This window comes from Macaca thibetana, chromosome 3 (genome assembly GCF_024542745.1).
Source record: "Macaca thibetana thibetana isolate TM-01 chromosome 3, ASM2454274v1, whole genome shotgun sequence".
NCBI classification, from domain to species: Eukaryota; Metazoa; Chordata; class Mammalia; order Primates; family Cercopithecidae; genus Macaca; species Macaca thibetana.
The window spans coordinates 92,815,713-92,837,581 of record NC_065580.1 but is presented as its reverse complement, the minus strand read 5'-3'; the positions used below and the strand labels follow the sequence as shown (position 1 = coordinate 92,837,581).

General features: G+C 38.1%; 2 protein-coding genes across 3 annotated transcripts in view; one reads left to right on the top strand and one right to left on the bottom strand.

Annotated features, from left to right (window-relative positions):
- The window catches only part of NUP42 (nucleoporin 42), a 1,164,542-nt gene that overhangs the window by 842,887 nt on the left and 299,786 nt on the right, over positions 1-21,869 (bottom strand). The window lies entirely within an intron of this gene.
- The window catches only part of RAPGEF5 (Rap guanine nucleotide exchange factor 5), a 242,543-nt gene that overhangs the window by 64,447 nt on the left and 156,227 nt on the right, over positions 1-21,869 (top strand). For both annotated transcript variants that reach the window (XM_050783124.1, XM_050783125.1), the window contains exon 6: positions 1,984-2,050. In XM_050783124.1, coding sequence (XP_050639081.1) covers positions 1,984-2,050 — 67 coding nt within the window. The remainder of the gene's footprint in view (positions 1-1,983; positions 2,051-21,869) is intronic.

Here is a 21,869-nt window from a genome sequence, read left to right as displayed (position 1 = left end):
AGATGGAAAAACAAGGCAAGCTCAGGGGAGAGCCAGAAGCTAGAGACATACTTGGGAGTTCTGGGCTTAAATCTTGGTGATTGAGGTGATAACAATGGGATATGGGCTGTGGGACAGCTCTTGGGAGATCATCACTCTGTCCCTCTTACACATATTTCCTTAAGAAATGTTTTTGCTAAGGCTTCATTTGTTCTGGAAGATCAATGAAAGACAGTTTTACTTCGGAACAGGGACTAAATTATTTGCCACTAAAATAGCAGCAGCTCAACCATTAATTATGAGATAGCCATTATCAGTCTCGTACACAAGAGCTTCTCTTGGAATTTTGAGTTCCTTTTAGCAGCTTGTTGAAAGCAGATTCATGAGAGAATCTGTGCTAGTGCAAAATACCTCATGCCCATTAGCTAATACTTCAGGTATCTGTTGGGGTCTGAGAAACATGAAAAGGCACGACCAGCCCATGCGTCACTACAGACACAGACAAAGCAGCAGAAGCCGTTGTTTGGTTCTCTTGCCTTTAGTGCCTTTGGTTCTTAATTTCCTGTCTGTTGAGTAGCCTCAGCTTAATCATATAAATCTGGTTTGGTGGTTGAGGTTATAAAGCGTTTCCAGTCTCTTCTCAGTATAACTACAGAAGCCTTGTGAATAGAAAATCTTAATAATAAAGCTTATTTGAAATATTCATCATCTAGGTAACCTTTTTGAAAAAACGATCCCAAGTTATAATGCTCAGTTCCCACAGTTTTTATTGAGCGGATTGTTAGCAAGCATCTCACACACTTTGCTGCATGAGTGCTTAAGTTATTTGACAACATCAGCACTGCTTCATACCTGTATCTTGCAATTTTTGTAAAGGCAGTGGTTTGTAATGCATTGCTGTGATTTGAAGGGTGGGATTTTCTTTCTGGAAAAGGGTTTAATAACATTTGCAGAAACAAGAAGGCAATGCCAGAATTGATCCAACTGGCTTTTCCCTTCTTAAGGACCTGCTTCCCAGCTGTCCTGTGAGCTGGGAGAAGCCCTCTTGCCCCATAAGGCTGGCATTCCAGCTGACACACTGTAGTTACTGAGATTGAAATCAGTCACTGGACTGTGATGCTGATATTGCTGCTCTGCAGGGCAGTTACCTCCAGTCCCTACTGTCCACAGCGTATATTGAAAGGGATTGCTTGTGGAAATAGATCTTGAAGACAATTTTATATATTCAGTTGTATTAATCAATTTTTTTCTTTGACCAAACTAGGAAAAAATATAGTATATAAGATTGTTCTTCAGAAGTAGATAATTTTGTCTGTTAGAATATACATTTGGTGAAGCCTTTTTTCATGAATTAAGTTAAAAAGATCATTTTCCCCAAACAAATAAACAAACTGATCTTACATTGTTACACATCGCATTATTTGTTTAACATATGCATAATATTCTTAGCTTCCTAGTTGGGCAGTAATCTCTTAAAAAGGCAAATACAAAGCTATACAAAACTTCTGCGTTTTTGTATTCCTCATAATTCCCATGGTGGTATTAGGCCTATGATGATACCATTTTATAGTAAGTTTGTTTTGGCTACAACTCAATTTTAGTGGAAAGTTCACATTTCATATTTTCAAAATCTGGATTTCATTTAGATTTAGAGGGAATTTCAGCACTTAACCACCTTTTATTTGCATCTACCTTCTGTGCAAGCCCATATATGTAAAACTGGCATGTCAGGGTTATTCTGCTGTATCATGGGGTGAGTAATACTCCATCCTCAGGATTCAACTGGTACATTGTAAAGAGGTTCTTGCTAATTGATTTTGTGAGAACATTTGGCCTGCAAGAGGATTATGTTCCTATGGCGTTACTGACACAACCTTTGTTAAAGCATGAGTACTTTCTCTAATATAATAACAATTACATTGTTTGCCCTTTATTCCTCCTAACTGGGTAGATAAATTTGAGCAACCAAAACTGAAAAGTAATTTGTTCTTTTTTTTCCCAAAGGTCTCATCAGAAAATTGAAGACTCTGAAGAAAGCAGTGATGAAATTCTTGCGCGTCTAACATCTGCGGTAAGACCTCGCAATTTTCCTGCCTAGGGGTGCAGAAATAACGAAGCTGGGGTCCTAGAAGGAAAGTTGTTTGGCTGATGGTGTAGAGAGAGATTTTCCCTGTGGCTGCTCATCATTGTGGGAGGTATGAGGCAAGGCAGAGGGACACAGTGGCTTTGACTTTCTATATGTGGGTGGAGCCTCCCTTCGCGAGATCATAGATATTTCTGGTGGAAACTTCCTGCAGCCTTTGTGGAGGTGGAGGTGTAGCATCTGATATTTTAAATACAGTATGAGTTAACCTAGGAAAGTTGTGACCTGCTGCACAAAGAAGAAAAGACTCTTTCATTAGGGAAAAAAAAGAATTACTTCAGCCAAAAAAGGCCAGGTCGCTAGTTTTTAATGTACCATATTGCAACATTTCCATTGTGTTTTTTAAAGCTATTGATTAGACTTTGTTATAGCCTTGTTGCTTGAAGGAAAGTTCATGGCTTTCTTCATAGGAAAAGCTGACTGTGGTCACTAATCCTTGAGTTTCAGTTTTTGACAGGCGCTAGCAATCCTATGTCACCAAACCTGTACCTATTGACTTGGCTATTTGGAAACTTTTCTAGCCTTCCCAAAAAATTATTTAGTTCTGCTTTAACTCCATTATTAAAATGGTAATTGCTGAAAATCATGGTTGATCGGGTTATGTGTATGGATGAAACTGGTCTGTACAGAGTTTTATACACTAGGTCTTGTCAACTGGGCACAGCTTGAAGATTGAAAGTCTCTTTCCTACTCTTCTGGAATGCAGCTTAGAAAAGTAATTTTTTATTAAATATGTGTGTTCATTTGTTCTCACACTGCTTTAAAGAGCTACCTGAGACTGGGTAATTTATAAAGGAAAGAGGTTTAATTGACTTACAGTTCCACATGGCTGGGGAGGCCTCAGGACACTTACAATCATGGTGCAAGGGGAACCAGGTACATCTTGCATGGCAGCAGGAGAGAGAGAGTGAGAGTGTGTAGGAGGAAGTGTCATACACTTATAAAACCATCAGATCTTGTGAGAACTCACTCACTATCATGAGAACAGCATGGGAAACTGCCCCCATAATCCAATCACTTCCCCCCAGGTCTCTCCCTAAACACCTGGGGATTACAATCCAAGATGAGATCTGGTTGGGGACTCAAAGCCTAACTATATCAGTATGATAATCAATGGTGTAAAAAACATGAAATGGAATCTTGACAGCATATTATGAAAACATATTTAGACCTTTTCAGTTTATTGACCAAAAAGGAGTGCCTATGGTGTGCAGAATTATAATTAGCCATCTGTTTAAAAAGCATTCACTATGGCCCAGAACTGTGTTAAACGTTGTGTGTTTGTGTGTACACACACATACATACACATTCTGCTAAGCTGTACTATACAACAGCACTATGAAGTAGGTCGTATTACGTCTATTTTATAGATATGAAAGCTTACAGAGTTTGAGTAGCTTGCCTAAGTTCACTCAGCAAGAAAGAACAAAACAAGAGGCAGAATTCAGAATTTTTATCTCCAATATTCTCCTAACTACTATGCCTCATTTAAATATATATAATAAATAATGTAATACAGTTATTGGGATAGTTTCAGAAGTGATAAATACATGTATGATTTGGTTCCAATAGCCATACCAAGAAGATAAGACAGATATATTCAGAAAGCTGATATATAAAGTAATTGGAAATTGTGCACAAAGAAAGGTGGTGAATAAGTAAAATCGTAAATTCAAGGACCATAACAGAAAGCTTCACTGCAGACACTGGACTTGAACCACCACTGAAAGCAGTCAGGATTTGGAGATGATAATTAGGAGGATGTGTATTCTAGCTGTGGAATTTATTGTGGGCAAGCATAGGAATGAGAAAGTACAATGCAAAAATGTAAGTAAACCCACCGAGTTAGAGAAGAAGGTCCTGGTTAAGAAAAATGAAATATTTTTTTGAACAAACAGATTAATGCAATGAAATAGATGTTCAAGAATGAAGATAAATTGAAGATAGGGTGATTGGTTAGAGGCTGATGAAAACCTAGTTTATGGTGGTTTTTCTGGGAACCAAAAGAAAGATGACTTCAAAAAGGAACACAATTAAATTGAATTTTCAAAAATCAGTATGAGTGGGTAAAGGTGGAAGACTGAGATAACTGAAGTTCTGAACTTGCATGACTGGAGACATGATGATATTCTTAGGAGGATGAGCAAATTATGCAGTAAGGAAGGTGATTTGAGGGGATATGTTGCATTTGAGGAGATAGGAACATGAAAATATGCAGGAAACACCTGGAGACAAGAGTCTGAAGCTCAGGGAGCTTCTGGGAGCCAGTCACAGAGAAGTTGCAGATTGAAGACTCAAGTAGAAGATAGAGTCTGTGGAACAGCCATAGCAGAGGGCAGTAGGGAGATGAGAGGACAGTGAAAGGAAATGGAAATAACTGAGTGGTTTATACCATGAAGGTCACATTCAAAAGAACCTCTGAAAAGGAAGGGATGGACAGCAAAGTGTTCACTAGGGATTTAGTTGACATAATCTTACTGGAAAAATCCCCAGGCTGAAAGACTGAATAAAATGAGGGAAGATGCTGGAGTGGTATTTAGAAATGAAAATAAACAGCAGAGAGGAAAATTTCATCTCTTCAATTGATGGGCAATCGGCCTGCAATATTGAAAATATCCGGTACTGAGATTAAGGACCTTGATTCTTATTTCTTTCAACAGTGTGATCAAGGTGAGTGGTTGGACTAGACAGTTGATAAGTTCCTTCAAGTTCTAAAATTCCATTGTTCATTCTAGAAGCATTTGTTAGTGGGCAGCGGGAGTGAGTCCACGTCTTCATAACATAGTTGTTCCTGTTGACAATGGCATATAAACTTTGTTACCTAGGTGATATTGTGTGCAGAAAGATATTTACATACATCACTTAAGGAACAGTTCTCATCTACTGTGACCCCTAATCATGATAAAGGAAAGCAGAAGTGACATCTATAATGTAGAGTTGCCAATGTACTCTTTGAGAGTCTGTGTTTTGGGGGTATTGGAATGGGACAGTGATTTCTAGCAGTACAGTCAACTGCGCCCTCTTGTATATTCACCATTTTTATTCAAATGTGGGATTGTTGCAGGTGACTATCTTAGAAAATTTCTCATTTCTTTAACCCCAATAGTTTATTTCCTGGTCCCCTCTTAGGTTCATCAGGAGGAAAAGTCCTGTCATCTAAAAATATATTACCTGAAATTTTACTCTGGAAGAGGATACACATGAGTTTTCATATTGAAGGAACATGAGAAGACAGTGCATGTGTAGAAATAAGAATGTCTTTATAATTCAGTCAAATGTAGGGTTGTTAAATGTACATAAGCATGAGTGATTAAAACGTTCCAGCCATGTTTCTAGTGGTCTTCAGGAAAGAGGCATCTTTCCAAGTGTCAGACGTACAAAAACCTAAACAATGAAACTCTGTGAGAAGTTTTCAGCTTAAGGAAAAAGGACATGGCTGTAATAGACCCTTTCCATTACATAAAGTCTACAAAAACACTCTAGGAATTATCTGGAAGCAGTGTGACTTTCTGCATTCTAACTTACCACCTTAGCCTCCTTTCTAATATCCTTTGGTGCTACACATTTTGTTAACTTGAAAACCTCTTTTCATCGACTGCGAGTCTCTGTTGGTCTGATAAAGCTGGCAGGCCAAGAAGGACCTTTGAATGACACAGCTCATCAGTTTCCACCCCTGAAGTTCTGAGCATTGTTTTATTTTTAAACATGAATTCTTCCAGTGTTTGTGACAAATAGAGTATTCAGAATTGATCAAACAAGTTTAAAATATTCATATTACAATCCAGGGGTCTGCTTACTCAAACCTAAAGTAGATGTGGGGAAATTTTTTTGGTGAATTATGTATTACTTTCAAAGCCACAGTTCTTGAGGATGTAAATTTAGGAAATCAGCTAAACTTTGAAGCATTGAAAAGAGCTGAGAAGTACTTGGGAAGTATCCAAAGACAGGAAATAGAAACATGAACATTCCTAAATAGGAGATAAAAACATATTCTAGACTTCCATCTCATGTATACTTAAAATCAACAACCAGAACAAAACATATTAGGTTGTTTCTGTTTTTTAAGGCTAAGTTTTTATGTTGGAAATTATAGAAATAGAAAAGATAAACATCTCATCTGGGTTTGAATGAAATTTGTGATTTTTGTTCGTAGTCTAATTGTCAAACACCTGAGGTGATGTGAGTTAGGCTAAGTTGTGCCTTGTTTATATTAAGTGCCTATTTGATTAGATGATAATGTGGGAGGCCCTTATAAAGGGACAGGGAGCATGTGATGTGTCCTCTGTGCTGCTAGATTCAGTGAAGTCAGCCATCACATGGATGGTGAAAGAGAAGACAGTCTGAGTGTCTGGAATAAAACATTAACCTGGTGGTGGGGGGCGGGGAATTTATGGCTATATCTTAAGAGAGAAATTAAAATTACAAATTGGGTATTCAGAATTTAGGAAGAGAGATCCATGGGGTTGAGAAAAACACTTGATACTCTTGGATCATGTAACTGCCACTCTTACACCCTTGTGTTCCATGTCAGAACTCACCCAGTTTATAACTTTTATCCATTTAGATGTTTCTGTTTGTATGGTTCTTCTCTAAATCTGGCTCGTTTTCTTTGGTTCATCCAACTTTATTGTGGGATCTCTGCCTTGGATGCATTTAATGGTGTTTTCTAAATTCCTTTTCATAAGGGCTTCAGGTATAAGTCATCCATCCTCTGAGAAATACCACTGGACTAGAATCTTACTTGCCAGTCAAGTCCTGTCTCATCTTTCACCTGAAACTTCAGTCATTTTCTTTGAAGGGTGTATCTTTCACAATATCTATAGCCTTTCTTTGTCCAGAGAGGTTATAAAATGGCAAGGATTCCTTTAGTTTGTCCTTCTTGGTGACTCTACAGTTTGGATTTGATATATTGGAGAAATTCCTCTTTGAACAAGAATTGTTATTTTGGACAGGAATTTGTTATTCAGTATCTGAATAACATTGACAACTTCTTTGATTGGAAACTTTTAAATTGATACTGGTTCAGTAATAGCATGAGGTTTGGGTTTTGATGAATCTTTAAAAAGAGAAGTTTAGAGACTTGTTTAAGAGATCATGTGCCAAGTTAGCAAGGTCTGGGAGTAATCTTAGTTGCATGAAAGTTGAGGGGATTTGTCACATTGAATACAGATGGTCCTGACAATGATGGTTTGATGTAACGATTTTTCAACTTTGTGATGGTACAAAAATGAGACGCGTTTGGTAGAAACTGTACTTCAAATTTTGAATTTTGATTTTTTCCTAGGCCAGCGATATATGGTAGGATACCCTCTTGAGATGCTGGGCAGCAGCCATGAGCCATGGCTCCCAGTCAGCCACATGGTCACCAGGATAAACAACTGGTACTCCACGGTGCTCTGTGTTACCAAATGAGTTAGCCCAGCTGTAGGCTGATGTGAGCGTTCTGAGCATCTTTAAGGCAGGCTAGCCTAAACTAAGATGTTTGGTAGCTTAGGTAGCTTATTAAACAAATTTTTGACTTACAATTGTTTTAATTTATGATGATTTTTGGGATGTAACCCCATCATAAGTCAAGGATCATCTGTATGTGATAAGCACAATTGAGTGATGAATTTCTATCATATTTAGAAATGTGCTTTTCTAAAAATGCAAACAAATGGGTTTCTACTCACCCTTTTTCCTGGCTGTCTGCCTTTTTCTTCCTGGAGAATGCAGAAATGGAGTGTAGGTAATCCCTTCCCTTAGACTATCGCAGCCTGATCAGACATGTCTGTTCCAAGAATAAAAGTTACACCCCCAGTGAATGACAAGCCTTCTTTCTGGCTGCCACAGGATCATGAACATCTTGTTACCTATATTTCTTATTTGTAGGGAACATAAAATTCCTACTTGGAATCCTTAGGCTGGCTCCAGTTCTTCCAGTGGCTTAAGAGCTACTATATGATTTGGGGAAGGGCCAGGCAGATTGAGTTTTGAGGGAAAGTGTCAAGTGAGACCAGAGAAGATGGATCTAGTTCCAAGGAGCATTAAGGAAGCACCAATGGAATTGCAGTATATTCTGGTAGCAACTTTTTTCTGTGGTTTATAAGGAGCCATAGGACTTGATACTACCTTCTCTCCTTGTGTTTCAATCTGTCGTCATCCAATGGGCCTTGGGCTATGGACTGGCAGTCTCTAGGACCACGTGGAATGCTGGTTAAAGCTCCTTCTGTTTTCTTCAGTAGGATCGCAGAGTAACACTCCACAAACCTATACCTGTCAATACCTGAATAGATTGCTGAATAGTATATTTCTATTGCTTGTCAATAAAACATTCTTATATGTTCTGTCTATTATGTATCTTCATCCTGGTAATAGATCCCCAAATACCATAATATACAGGTTTGCATGTGCACACACACACACACACACACACACACAACTTTTTAAAATTAATTACTAAGCCATCATCTCTAATTCCAAAGAAACTATCAAAATCTACCCAGATAGTGTGGTAACTTAATTTTTAACTCTAGCCCTGAGAGTTTGGTTTTGGTAAGCAGCATGATACATACTGGATTGCCTATTGAAATGAAGCAATGCAGGGCAGGGGGAAATTTATCTTTATGTGTTCAGAAAGGTGTAAGTGTGCAGAACTCATTCAAGGGTAAAATGTCTCAATGAATCTCTTGGGAATAGGGAAAGAGGGTTGTGTGTGTTTGCATACATGTATATTATGATATTTGAGTATTTCTGAGATGAAAATCACTTTGATATGCAATATTCATGGAAAGTATAGACTTTTTATTGACAAGAAATAGAAATATACCATTCGACTCTCAATGCGGATATTGACAGTCATGGGTTTGTGAAGTGTTAATGTGAAATCCTCTCTGAAAGAAGCCGACAGAGCTTTAAAAGGATGATCCATGAATGTTTCATATTTGGCTGCTTCTTTGTGCATTTATTTAAAATATAACTTCTTATAGCTGCTTTAGATGAAATGGAAGTTTTGCATACTTCAGTCAGTGTTATAGCTTTGTATAGTATGCCCATATATGGAGGAGAACCAGGAGGCATATAAAACAGTGAAAATTACTTGAATTTTTTGGTGGTGATGGAATAAGACAAATTTTAAATTAGTTTCTGTTATTTTATATTGCTGTAAAAATTAGAATATAATGACATTTTATGTCGATACTGGGTGGAAATAGTGTGAATTCATTTCCTATGTTTGTAAATGTCAAATGAGAAGTCTGACAGTGAGATAACAGTACTGTGGATTATGCTTTGCAGCTTCCTTTTTATTTAGGTGACATTTGTATTGTTTAACTTGAATATAAAGACTTCATCATTTTTTTAAAATGCAAATTAGAAAAGTACCTATAATGAAACGACCCAGAAATAAATTATTATTACTTGCTAGGTTGTTTTTCCTGTGTGTGTGTGTGTGTATCTTTTTTTTTTTTTTTTTTTTTTTTTTGCAGAATAATTTTTTTTTTTTTTTTGCAGAAAAAACCCTAAATACCTTATTTGGTGTTCTATACTTTTTATTTAATATGTTCTGGGAGCTAAAAGCACTGGCCACAACATATTTAGTGATTCTATAGTATCCCATTACACAGATTTAAAATAATTTTCTCCTATTTTGAACATTGTGATTTTATTTTCACTCTTTTGCTGTTATGAACAGCTCAGAGATGAACTTCTTTATGGGGAAACCTTTGAAGAGACTTGTTTGCAGTTGTTAATGCATTAGCCTGCATTACTGCATTAGATCAAGTGAGAAACGGGTAAAGGGCTAAGAATGGGCTAATATTTGTTGAGTTCTTACCTTGCACAGGCATTCTGATACTGTTTGTCATACATTGTCACATTTCAGTCTGACATGACAGGGTGTATTACCATTCCATTGGAGAGATGAAGCATTTGAGACAGGCATTATTAATTAAAGATTGAATTAAGAGTCCATATTAATTAAAAATAATATCTATATGGGTTGAAAACACAGTTTTCCACATTATCATCACTTAAAACATTTTATATTTACTGAGTAGATTTCAACAGGTTGGGTTTGGAATGTGATTGTGGAATTCTCTCCTATTTTGAAGGATTTTATGAAATGGTGCCCTTGGAATTATATTAAATAGCATTTTAATTTTTAACCTATTAGAAATTATAAAATAATGGTAGACATGGCTAAATGATTTAGCAGTTTAGAAGTTTATTCAGACTGGTTATCAGATTTTGTGATTCCATTGTATGAATTCAGAGGAAAAAAAATATAGCTTGGTCCATGTCTGCAAGGAGCTTACCATGTAGACGTGAATAGCTATAAAGGTTCTCTGTTGTGAATACAAAGTACTGTGGAGGTCAAAGTAAAACGTCATTTTGCTCAGTTAGGGTTTTAAAATAGGTCCCTTGGAGACAGGGGAACGGCTTGAATGATGTGTTGAATATAAAGGATAGTATGAATGAATAGGAAATATTAATAGCAATCTAATTAGAAAGAATAGCATGAGTGAAGAAGCCAGGATGGGGAATGTTTGAGAAATGGCCATCATTTGTGTTCAGCAGAAGTCTGTGATGCATAGAAGGCAGTAATAAAGAATCCGTGTATCCGGTACGCAGAGTGAAGTGTCTAAGGTCTAGAATTGCAGAGGGAGAGGTTAAGATTTTATGTGGTAGACACAAAGAGCCAGTGAGGCTCCTGAGAGGATTGGAATGTGCTATAAGAAGCTTTGTGTAGTAACATCTTTGTCAGATGCATTAGAATAGCAAGAGAGAATAAGGTTCGTTAGTTAACCCAGGAAACCCTGTTGGCTATCTTGGTTTCATTGAACTCATCTCAGTTCAGCTGAACAGATATCCACTTTGTATCTCCTCATCACAGGTTCTGCAGTGTACCTCAGTAATTAAAATGAGGAATTATTATAGTTCATTGGAATTCTTCAGTTTGAGAACATCGTGGTTGGTTTATTTGGAACAAGGATAGAAGGGAAGACAGCTTTAGATATTATCTTCTTCACTAGGTGCAATGTGGATCACACTTGTAATCCCAGCACTTTGGGTGGCTGAGGCGGGCAGATTACTTGAGCCCAGGAATTTGAAAGCAGCCTTAGCAACAAAGTGAGAACCTGTCTCTACGAAAAATACAGAAATTAGCCGGTGAGGTGGCATGCACCTGTGGTCCCAGCTACTCAGGAGGCTGAGGTGGGAGGATGGCTTGAGCTGGGAAAGCAGAGGTAGCAGTGAGCTGAGCTCGTACCACTGCTCTCTAACCTGGGTGACAGAGCCAGACCATGTCTCAAAAGAAAAAGAAATCATCTTCTCCAATTCCCTTCTATTACGGATAAGAATAGGAAGACCCATGGCAATTAAAAGAATTGCTCAGAGACCCCAGAACCCTATTTGTGTTTAGAAAGCAAGAGAGAGGAAAGGGTGTGTCAGGTGAAAATGTAGACTCTAATTTTATTCATGTTTCTCACATTTGCTGTCCCTCCCAATCCTAAGCCAAAAGAGGAAGTTATAGAACCACTCTTAAAGTCAGAAGTATATGTTCAGGCAGGGCCGGGCGAGGTGGCTCAAGCCTGTAATCCCAGCACTTTGGGAGGCCGAGACGGGCGGATCACGAGGTCAGGAGATCGAGACCATCCTGGCTAACATGGTGAAACCCCGTCTCTACTAAAAAAAATACAAAAAACTAGCCGGGCGTGGTGGCGGGAGCCTGTAGGCCTAGCTACTCGGGAGGCTGAGGCAGGAGAAGGGCGTGAACCCGGGAGGCGGAGCTTGCAGTGAGCTGAGATCCGGCCACTGCACTCCAGCCTGGGCGACAGAGCGAGACTCTGTCTCAAAAAAAAAAAAAAAAAAAAAAAAAAAGAAGTATATGTTCAGGCAATATTCTTTTTTTCTTCTTCACTAAAGTTTGAATTTCACACTGCCTAAGATTACCCCAGCATTGGAGATGAGCAGGCACCGCTTCCTCACCTAGATTGTTTAAATGAAATTTAGTTAGGCTGACATTCTAGCTGTGAGAGATTAAACCCATACTGCAGCATCAGCTCAGGATGTAAGAGAAACATTCCCAGACATAAAACAAGGAACAGGGGATAAAGTTAAGAGGGAAAAAAACAACTAAATGGCTTTTGTACCTGTATGTTTCTACTCTCATTATAAAACCAACTATATACATATAAATGGTTCATTAAATGAACTAGTCTCAATAAGATAAAAGCAGGAAAAAATTTACCCTTTTTTACCAGTTTCCTCAAACAGGTTCTGACTGTTTCATTCCCACTCCTGGGTGAATCTTTGTGCAGATCCATAGCTTTTTCACCTTTCTTAGAGCAGTCTCTATTTCTTCAGATATTTAAAAGTCCATTTGAGTCCAGTATCAGAACTTCAATCTCCCATCCACTTCAAAGCGTCTCCTTTCCCCCAACCTGAGGCTGGGAAAAGGGCCAGGGTTGGTTTAGTTTTGTTGACATTTCCCATCATATTTTTCTGTTTTTTCCTCTTCCCTGCCTCCTCCTCTGCTTCACTGTGCGGCTGCTGACTCAGCCAGGGTTTGAGAGGCTAGGGAGAAGAGAGGCCATATCAAGAAAGGTCTTTCTTGACTGCCACAGTTACAGTCTGGCCTCAGGGTTCTCTGTGTGAGAGTTGTAGAAATCTCTTTTGTTCTATATGGGGCCTTTGTGTGGATTGGTGGATATTCTTGTGTGTAAGGAGCTCCAGATTATAATTCCATGGCCCTGGCAATTCCTCTTCTTCTGAAACTTTAGAACTGTCCCTCCAGCCTCTGGCTTCCTTCTCACAGTTTTCTTCTATTGGGGTCACCCCACCTTCTCCGGAGACCTGTTTCCAAAATGACCTATATCCAACTCTCTACTGGCACATAGGAAGCACGAGGGCATTATTGTCCTGTCAAGCCCTGGAAATGGAGGCCATCCCAACACAGCATAGCTTTTCTCTCTTCCTCTGCCTCCATATGCCCATTGCCAGGCCTCTTGTAATTTTACAGATGAGAGCAGTCCCTAAACTTTGGGAACAAATGCCATTGAATTCAAGTGATTGAGACCCCTGTCATTTGACTTGAAGTCTGTATGTATGTATAATATTTATCCTTGTAGCACTCCAGCAACTCCCTTTAAATAAATGGTCTTTGTTGATCCCTCCTGAATAATCTTCAAGTCTCCCTAATAATTCCTTGAAGTGGGTGAAGGGATGAGGGTTGCCAACATGATTTTATAGAATTTTGCTGCTTCAGGGCTAATGGAATCTGTGGAGGTGCACCTAGCTCTATCTTTAGAAGGTCTGAGCACTTTTCACCAATTGTTCTTGACTTTGGGTTTCAGTGAAAATGCTAAGACCACAGGACAAATCTCATTTAATATCCTCTTACCTATAATACTAATATGAAACTATGCATAAGAATATATTATATCTTAGTAGATAACAGAGCAAATTTTCAAACTTAATGGATCCTATGCCAATCATGAAAAATTAAAGCACCATTTTAATTTAATTTGAATTTGGATTAGAAGAAATATCAAGGAATAAAGTTCAACTTTTTAAAAAGCATCTATAGGTAGGAAAGTTCTTTAAGTAGATTAAGACTTAATCTACTTAAAGAAACTGTAGATTAAGTCTTAATCTACTTAAAGAAACTGTGTATTGAGAGTCAGGACAAACACACGTGGGGTTCTGAGAAATGAATGGGCAAAAGACAGATTTAAAAATAGATATTAAAACCTTCCAAAAAACTATTACTAGGCTCTTCTAGTTGTATAACAAAAATTTGCTCTTTAAAACAAAAGAACCTATGGATTCAGTGGAATATTAGTAGCAGGTTTCAGTGGTTTGTAAAGAGGTTTGAATAGGCTATGTAGCTGGGTAAGGAATTATAAACACATATAAGAGATCTGTGTGCATATATGAATTTAATTTATTCTAGATTATTTTCATAAAAATTACGGAACTTCTTCAAGAGCTTATCTATGCAGGTTACTACAGGTCAGATACAAAAGGCACTATGCATATAAATTAAGTCAGTGAATACATGGAAAATATTTGGAACGGTGCCCAGGTACATAATAAGTTCTATGGAAGTGTGTGTTTTGTTGTTTTATTATTTTATATTCTGTGCTCTGTGTAGAGGATTAAGGCATCTAGTATAGAACTGAAGTAGGTGACCTTTTTATTACTTCTGGCCTACAATTCTGTGATACCAATACTTTTCTTAAAACCAACATTATTGGCATGAACCATCTATTAACAATAGATAAAATAATATGGTTAATATATCAATTTTTATATCCCATAGCTAATAATTAGCACCATGTTACATGCAGTGAGTGAATTTAGGATTAGCTCTTTAGACACTGGGACTGGGGGTGATTTTTCCTCATCTACTTTTATTCATTTTCTGAATTTCAGAAATAAACCTACATTACTATAAATTAACAAAAACCACAAAAAAGTGATTTTGTTTAAAAATTAACATAAGTATAAATTAAACAGTTTCCAGATTATGCACATTGTGTGATGTTGATGTGATGTAAAAAATCAGAAAAGTTATGAACGTCTTGATAATTAAGGTTAGCTCCATGCAGAAACTGGAATGCAGGCTTTGTGTAGATAAGGGAAAGAAAAGAACATTCTAGATAGATTGTAAGACTTGAGAGACATCTCAGGGGGTGAAAATGGAGGCAAATAAATGAGTTAATTTGAGATGAATTTGGGGCACTGGTTAGGACTTTGGGGTACAACAGAAGAAAGTTGTAAAGGGAAAGAGAGTTTGGTGTAATCTAGTGAAGGTTGTATAGCAAGTAAATCATGTTCCAGAGCTAGGCTGTATTAGCAAGTGACTTTAAGGCCCTAATGAGGTGTTGAGGGGTAGTTTTTCCAGATCTGTGTCATTCTGTAATGGGTAAAATGGTCCCCCAAACATGAATACCCATTTGGTCCTGCACATATTACATTACAGGGCAAAAGGTGCTTTACAGATGTAATTAAGGCTACAGACCTAGATTGTCATGTGGACTCTGTGTAATCATATGAGCCTTTAAAATAAAGGAGAGAACTTGCTTTTGTGGGAGTCAAAGTAATATGGCAGAAGGCAAGGTGAATGAAATTCTGAGCCTAAGAGGGTGTCATCGTGTCATTGCTGGCTCTAAGATGTAGGAGCCCGTGTGCAGACACCAGAAAGAGGGCCCTAGGAGCTATGGGCAGCTTCTGGGTGACAACCAGCGAGGAAACAGGTACCTCAGCCCTACAGACATAAGAACTGGATTCTGTCAATGACCTGCATGAGCATGGAAGAACATGCTCCCCCAGAGCTTCCAGTAAGGAGTGCAGCCCAGCAGGTACTTTGCTTTGGGCCTTACAAGAGGCCTTGTGAGAAGCAGAGAACCCAGTTGAGCCACTCTGTACCTGGACTTTTGACCTATACAAATATGAAATAATAAGTGGATATTAAGCAGTAAAATGGGTGATGATTTGCTATGGAAGATATATTAAACTAATGCACATTTCTTGTTGAATACAAGAATTTGAATTTGGCTTTGAATTTGAATTTGAACCCATAATCTCCTGATTCATAACACAGCAGTTCTCTTTTGAATGTCAGAAGCTGCCAGGGCACAGCTACTTAAGTTGATTGATACCTCTGACGTTTCAAAGTGAATTTTGAAATCTGAAGTCTGTCCTTCATACATTTATAAAGGCTTCAGAATTCTGTAGAAATCTAGAAGTTCATTTTTAAAGTAAAGTCTGAAAAAGCACTTTAAGCACTGTTTACAACTTTTCACTGAAATGTTTCAGCCTCTTTTATGCTTGTTGCAATGGGACTGGGCTAGGTAGGTGAAATATAATAAATGGAGGAAATACTGATTGTGAAAGAATTTATAATTTAGGTGGAAGAAGCGGCTTAAACATATGCAATATTAAAGCAATTAAAGACTGGATATGTCCTTGCTTCTGTCATTCAGCTCAACTATATTCTAATTATGTGATGAGGATGATAATAGCTAACACTCAAATAGCACTTACTCTGTGTCGGATCAATTAGTCCCGATGGTTTATACATGTTAATTCATCTAAATCTTACAACAATCCTATGAGGTAAAGGACTGTGACTCCACCCCACCATCAGGAAACTCAGCTTCTCTCAAGGTTGGCATAAAATAATTAGAGATTTCCTACTCTTGTTTTAGATTTTTGGATCTTGGGTTCTGAATCTTGTTCTTCCAGGAGGCTTCACTTGTTAGCAGTTTTTATGCATAGAATTTCTAGTTAGAAACAGTCTTCACCAATCTGAGTTTATCCCAATATCAGTCTTTGTAATGTGACATCCCTACAAGGTTCTACAGGAATCTGTCCCTACAAATGAGAGATTGCTACCATAGAAGATCCCTAGAATGTCTGGGACTTGACTGTTGATGTAGTTACATAATTGCTATAGTTTATAATCTTATCTCCAAAGGGCACAATGATTGGGAAAATATATGTATGGAATGGTGTGTAACATAGAATAAAAGACATAGTAAAAAGGCATGAGTTTAAAATTATGTTATGGCTTTAAAGATGCTTTATTAAATAAACTGTATCATGAAAATTCACCTGAGAGTCATTTATGAGCTTTTAGTAGATTGAATAATACACTGGGTCTGCCAGAAAACAGTAAGAAAAGTAACTTGAGACATAAAAATTAAAATTTTAATGATGTAAACATAATGTTTTATTTCATTATTACAAAAAAATTAAAATGTCTAACAGACTTATTCCCTTAAAATACATTTTATATATGAATTTTTATTTATCAGGAAATTCATGTTGATCAGCAGTTAGGGCTTCAGAGAAATTACCAATCAGAGGTTTTAAGAGCAGCTTTGAAAACTAAAGACACAGATACACCTGCTCTTTTGAAAATATGTTAGTGTCGTTAGCTTGGCCTTCTCAGAGTTCTTGTAAACATCTGTAGTTTCTTCTGTTGTTTGTACTATGAAATTCATGAGATTTCCACAACAAGAAATGGTTTCCCACAGTTTTTTTTTTATCTATTCATTCAGATTTGCACCACCTCTATCTCTGTCAGGTGGATTAGATGGCCATAACATCACCAACTATTCAACTGCAGGCTGACAGATGTCACCAACTCCCAGGTGACATGAACAACCCGCACGGTCTCCAAAGAGAACATGCTTGTTCTCTTTTGATAGTGGGGTGATTAGGAAATGAGATATTCTTAAAACAAATCTTTAAAAATTCCTTAGGGCACTTCTGATATATACCTTCCCATGGAAAGCATCTCCTATTGAATCTCACAAATTCAATAGACCATTTCCACTGTGGACAGTTCTGGGTATTTGAAAGTTCTTACAGTGAGCTAAAACATATCCTTTTGCAACTTCTCTCCGTTGGTCTGAATTTCAACCTCAGACTTTGAAATACTTGAAGTTAATGATCATGTTCCCCCTACACCTTCTCAGTAACAACTGTAAACATTTTACTTGTGTTCTTGATCACAAACATATGTACCAGGAATGGTGCCAGGAGTCAGGGTCATAATGATGAATAAAGGAGTCCATTTCAGTGGGCTTATAAACTAGTTTTGGAGCCCTCCAGCTAAAGAGGAGATTTCATTAGAGTGTGATAAGTGTTATAATTGAAACAAGTATAGAGTGCTATTGGAGTATAAACAGGACTTCACACAGGAGAGGTGAGTGACACTCAGGAGAAGATGGTACCTAAGTTGGGATCTGAAGGGCAAGTACATGACAGCCACACAGGTGGGGAGGTGGGGAGGCATTCCAGACAGAATATGTGAAAAGGCCTGGGGCAAAGAGAGAGCACAGTCCATCCAGGGAATTGCAAATGCCATATTTTAAAAAGCTTGGAGCATGGATTTTGGAAGGAGGAATGGAGATAGAGATGATACTGAAGACCAGACCAGAAGAACACTATATATGCAGTATCAGACATTGAACTCTGTCATATTGTCATGGAGAAATCTTTGAAGAGTTCTTTGGGAAAAGGTATCATATTATAAAATTTATATTTTAGGATGATTTAGTCTGACTGAAGAGTAGAGAATGATGTGGGATGGAGAGAGAAAAATTAGAGACAGAGGCCTGAGTAGGAGACAGTGATGGGCTGAACTAAATCAGGGATACCTTACTTCCTGACTTGGGACTGTGGTATCTGATGGTGCCATTCATGGAGCAGATTTGTGGAGTGCAGCAGAAGTGGTAGAAAAGTGACTTCAGTCTGGGTTCAGTGGCTCACTCCTGTAATCCTAGCACTTTAGGGGGCTGAGGCAGGAGAATTGCTTGAGCCTAGGAATTTAAGACCAGTCTGGGCAACAAAGCAATTTGTCATCTCTACAAATAATAAAAAAATTAGCCAGGCATGGTGGTGTGTGCCTGTCCTCTCAGCTACTTGGGAGACTGAGGCAGGAGAATCGCTTAAGCCCTGGTCATGGAGGCTGCAGTGAGCCATGATTGGACCACTGCCCTCCAGCCTGGGCGACAGAGCGAGACCCAGTCTCAAAAAAAGAAAAAGTGAACTCACCTTTGGAAATGTTGAGTTTGAGCCACTAAGTGGGACTTTCAGGTCCGGAAGGTAGATGGCTGCGGGGATCTAGGGCTGAGGAAATATGGGCTGGAAATGCAAATATAATTGAAGTCATGTGAGTGAATAGAAAGAGAAGAAGGTCAAGAGGGTTGAGGATAAATCACTAAGGCATTTCAAAGTCTTTGTAAAAGGCAGAGGAGAAGGGGAGCCTTTGGAGAAGAGAAGCAGTAGCCAGAGAGGAAGGAGAAAACCTGGAGCATGGGATACCATGAAATCCCAATGGTTAAGAAAAAGGGAGTGAGTAATAGTCAAATCGTGCAGAGAGGATGAGGTAAATGAGGATGGCTGTGTTCGTCAAGTTGAGCTACAAGGAGCTGACTATCTTCTGGCCATTCTACTGTGGATACTGTCTACTCCTCATGGACCTTAACAAAACTGAATACAATCCAGATATTGATCTTTCTGGAGTCCATTTTTTTTGTGTGACCTGAATGTCATACCTCTAGCAATATTCCTAAAAACAGTGTTATCCATTCTAAGTAATCCAACTCCCATTAACTTATAGTATGCTTGTACTCAACTATCAGATCTTTTTAATGTGAACCACTATCACATTAGGTGTATGTGTAGCAGACTTAATAGACGTTTAAAATCTGTAGAAGACTTTATTCCAGTTCATTTTGTTAGTTTCAGATCACTTCTACATATATTAGTCTTTAAATGGCCAGCTATTATCTCAGTTACAATGAAGTTAATATGCATATTTCTTTGCATTAAACAAGTCTATTTAAGTGATTTAAAAGATACCCCGAAGTGCCTTGAAACAGATGAGTAAGGATAGATACATTTTATTATCACAGCATGCTTAACAAATACCTGTTTGATGTGATGACAGCAGTTATTGGGGAAATAACTATCTGTTAAATAAACTATTTGTTGGAGAACAGTAGTTTCTTGGCTGGGCATGGTGGCTCATGCCTGCAATCCCAGCACTTTGGGAGGCTGAGATGGGCAGATCACTTGAGGTCAGGGGTTTAAGACCAGCCTGGACAACATTGTGAAATTCCATCAGTACAAAAACATACAAACAAATTAGCTGGGCATGGTGGCAGGCGCGTGTAGTCCCAGCTACTCAGGAGGCTGAGGTGGGAGGATTGCTTGACCCTAGAAGGCAGAGGTTATGGTAAGCTGAGATCGTACCACTGCACTCCAGCCTGGGTGACAGAGCGAAACCTTGTCTCGAAAAAATAAGAAAATAAAAAATAAAAGTACAATTATTAAGAAGCATATTTATTTATTTTTTCTAGAATTCCTGAAGTCCATACTAGCTTAACATTGCATAATGGCTTAAATGTTGTATATTTTTGGGAAGAAAACATGGAAGAATATTAGATTTATGTTTCTTCTTACATTTAGTTTAGGAAATTGAGAAAAATGGGCTCTGTATTTTAAAAACATTTCTATTACGGCATCAAAATTTAAATGTTTCTAAGATTAATAGATTTACTAAAAGCCTTTAGGGAATTTGTGAATTGGCAATTCTATTAAAAATTAATTTGTAAGGACAAGTTATGGATTATAGTAGGGAAGGGTTGTGATAGGAAAAGCCTTTGGTAACTAAGACCTTTGCCAGTATTCCTCTGTCCTCTCAAAATGACTTTCCTTGACTTTCTTTTTTTTTTGAGACGCAGTCTCGCTCTGTTGCCCAGGCTGGAGTGCAATGGTGTGATCTCGCTCACTGCAACCTACGCCTCCCGGGTTCAAGTGATTCTCCTGCCTAGGCCTCCCAAGTAGTGGGCATTACAGGTGCACGCACCATACCTGGCTAATTCTTTTGTAGTTTTAGTAGAGACGGATTTCCCCATGTTTGTCAGTCTGACCTCATGATCCACCTGCCTTGACCTCCCACAGTGCTGGGATTACAGGTGTGAGCCACTGGGTCCAGCCCGACTTTCCTTGACTTTCTAATTGAGCTTCATACCTTGATTTCAAGGGCCTCCTCTTCCGGGAAGCCTGCTCATGTCTTCTCAGTTAACCTCTCCCACGGAGAAACTCTCTGTCACTCAGAGTTTGCATGAGTCTTAGCTTTGATGCAAAACAGGTCCGGGAGCCTTTGGATTTTAAGACTGAAGGCACTATTAAAGTGCCACAGGAAAAAGAAGACAGAATACTGGACGTAAGACTGACTCTGATTCTCACTGAATGTCAAGGCTATTTTGTGAACAGCCATGCTGGTTATCCAAGATAGAAAGCCAAAACATTTCAACACGTTTCTGACTCTAGTTTCTCATGGGTAACTAGGGGAGAGGGAAAACTTTGGGATATGTTTTATTAGTCCTTTAATCATCCTCTATTTAGACATTTACAAGGCCAAATATAACTGTCAGCTGCAAGTGTTTTGAATTGCATAGTTGTTTTATGTTGAGTAAACTATATTTTAAATTAAACTTGAAGCTTCTTAAAAAGCCTCCTTGCAATTTTCTTTGTACTTGAATAAATCTTGTCTGTCGAACTGCTACTATAGTAAGTGAATCTTATTTGATTGGATTATAGCATAATTTTATATCTAAATACAGTAAAGGCCATGTTCCTTTACAAATGAATTAAATTAGAGGAGGACAAAGTACAGACTAAAAATTCTCAGTTGAAATGAAGGTCGAAATATGGGGCCTTGGAGAAAGTAAGATACTTGTTGAATAGAGCAGTGAGTTCTCACCCTGGATGCAATGGAATCACCTACGAAGCTTGGAAACAACAACACACACTGACGCCTGGTTCTCTCCCGAGATTCTCATTTAGTTGAGGCCCAAATATCAGTATTTTTTTAAACCTCTCCAAATGATTCTAATGTGCAGTCAAGTTTGAGAACTGCTGAACTAGATGAAAACTCAAGCTATTTAAAGAAAGCTCTTCCTAGTAAGCAGACGAAAAGTAGTGACCAAATAGCAATTGGAAAAGAAGAAACATGAGAAAAAGATGAGGGAGGGAAACTTTAATGTAAAACTAGTAGAGGTTTACAGTCCCTTATTCACAGTCCTATAATATAAAAACTCTGAAAAACGAAAGTTCTTCATAACTAACTTGGTGGCAAAATAAAAAACTGAACGTATTTGGTGGCAAAACTCTAGGCTTTTTCTAGTCTTCCTTTATCCCATTTGGTTTGAATAGTAATGCATTTCATGGAAGAAATATTAAT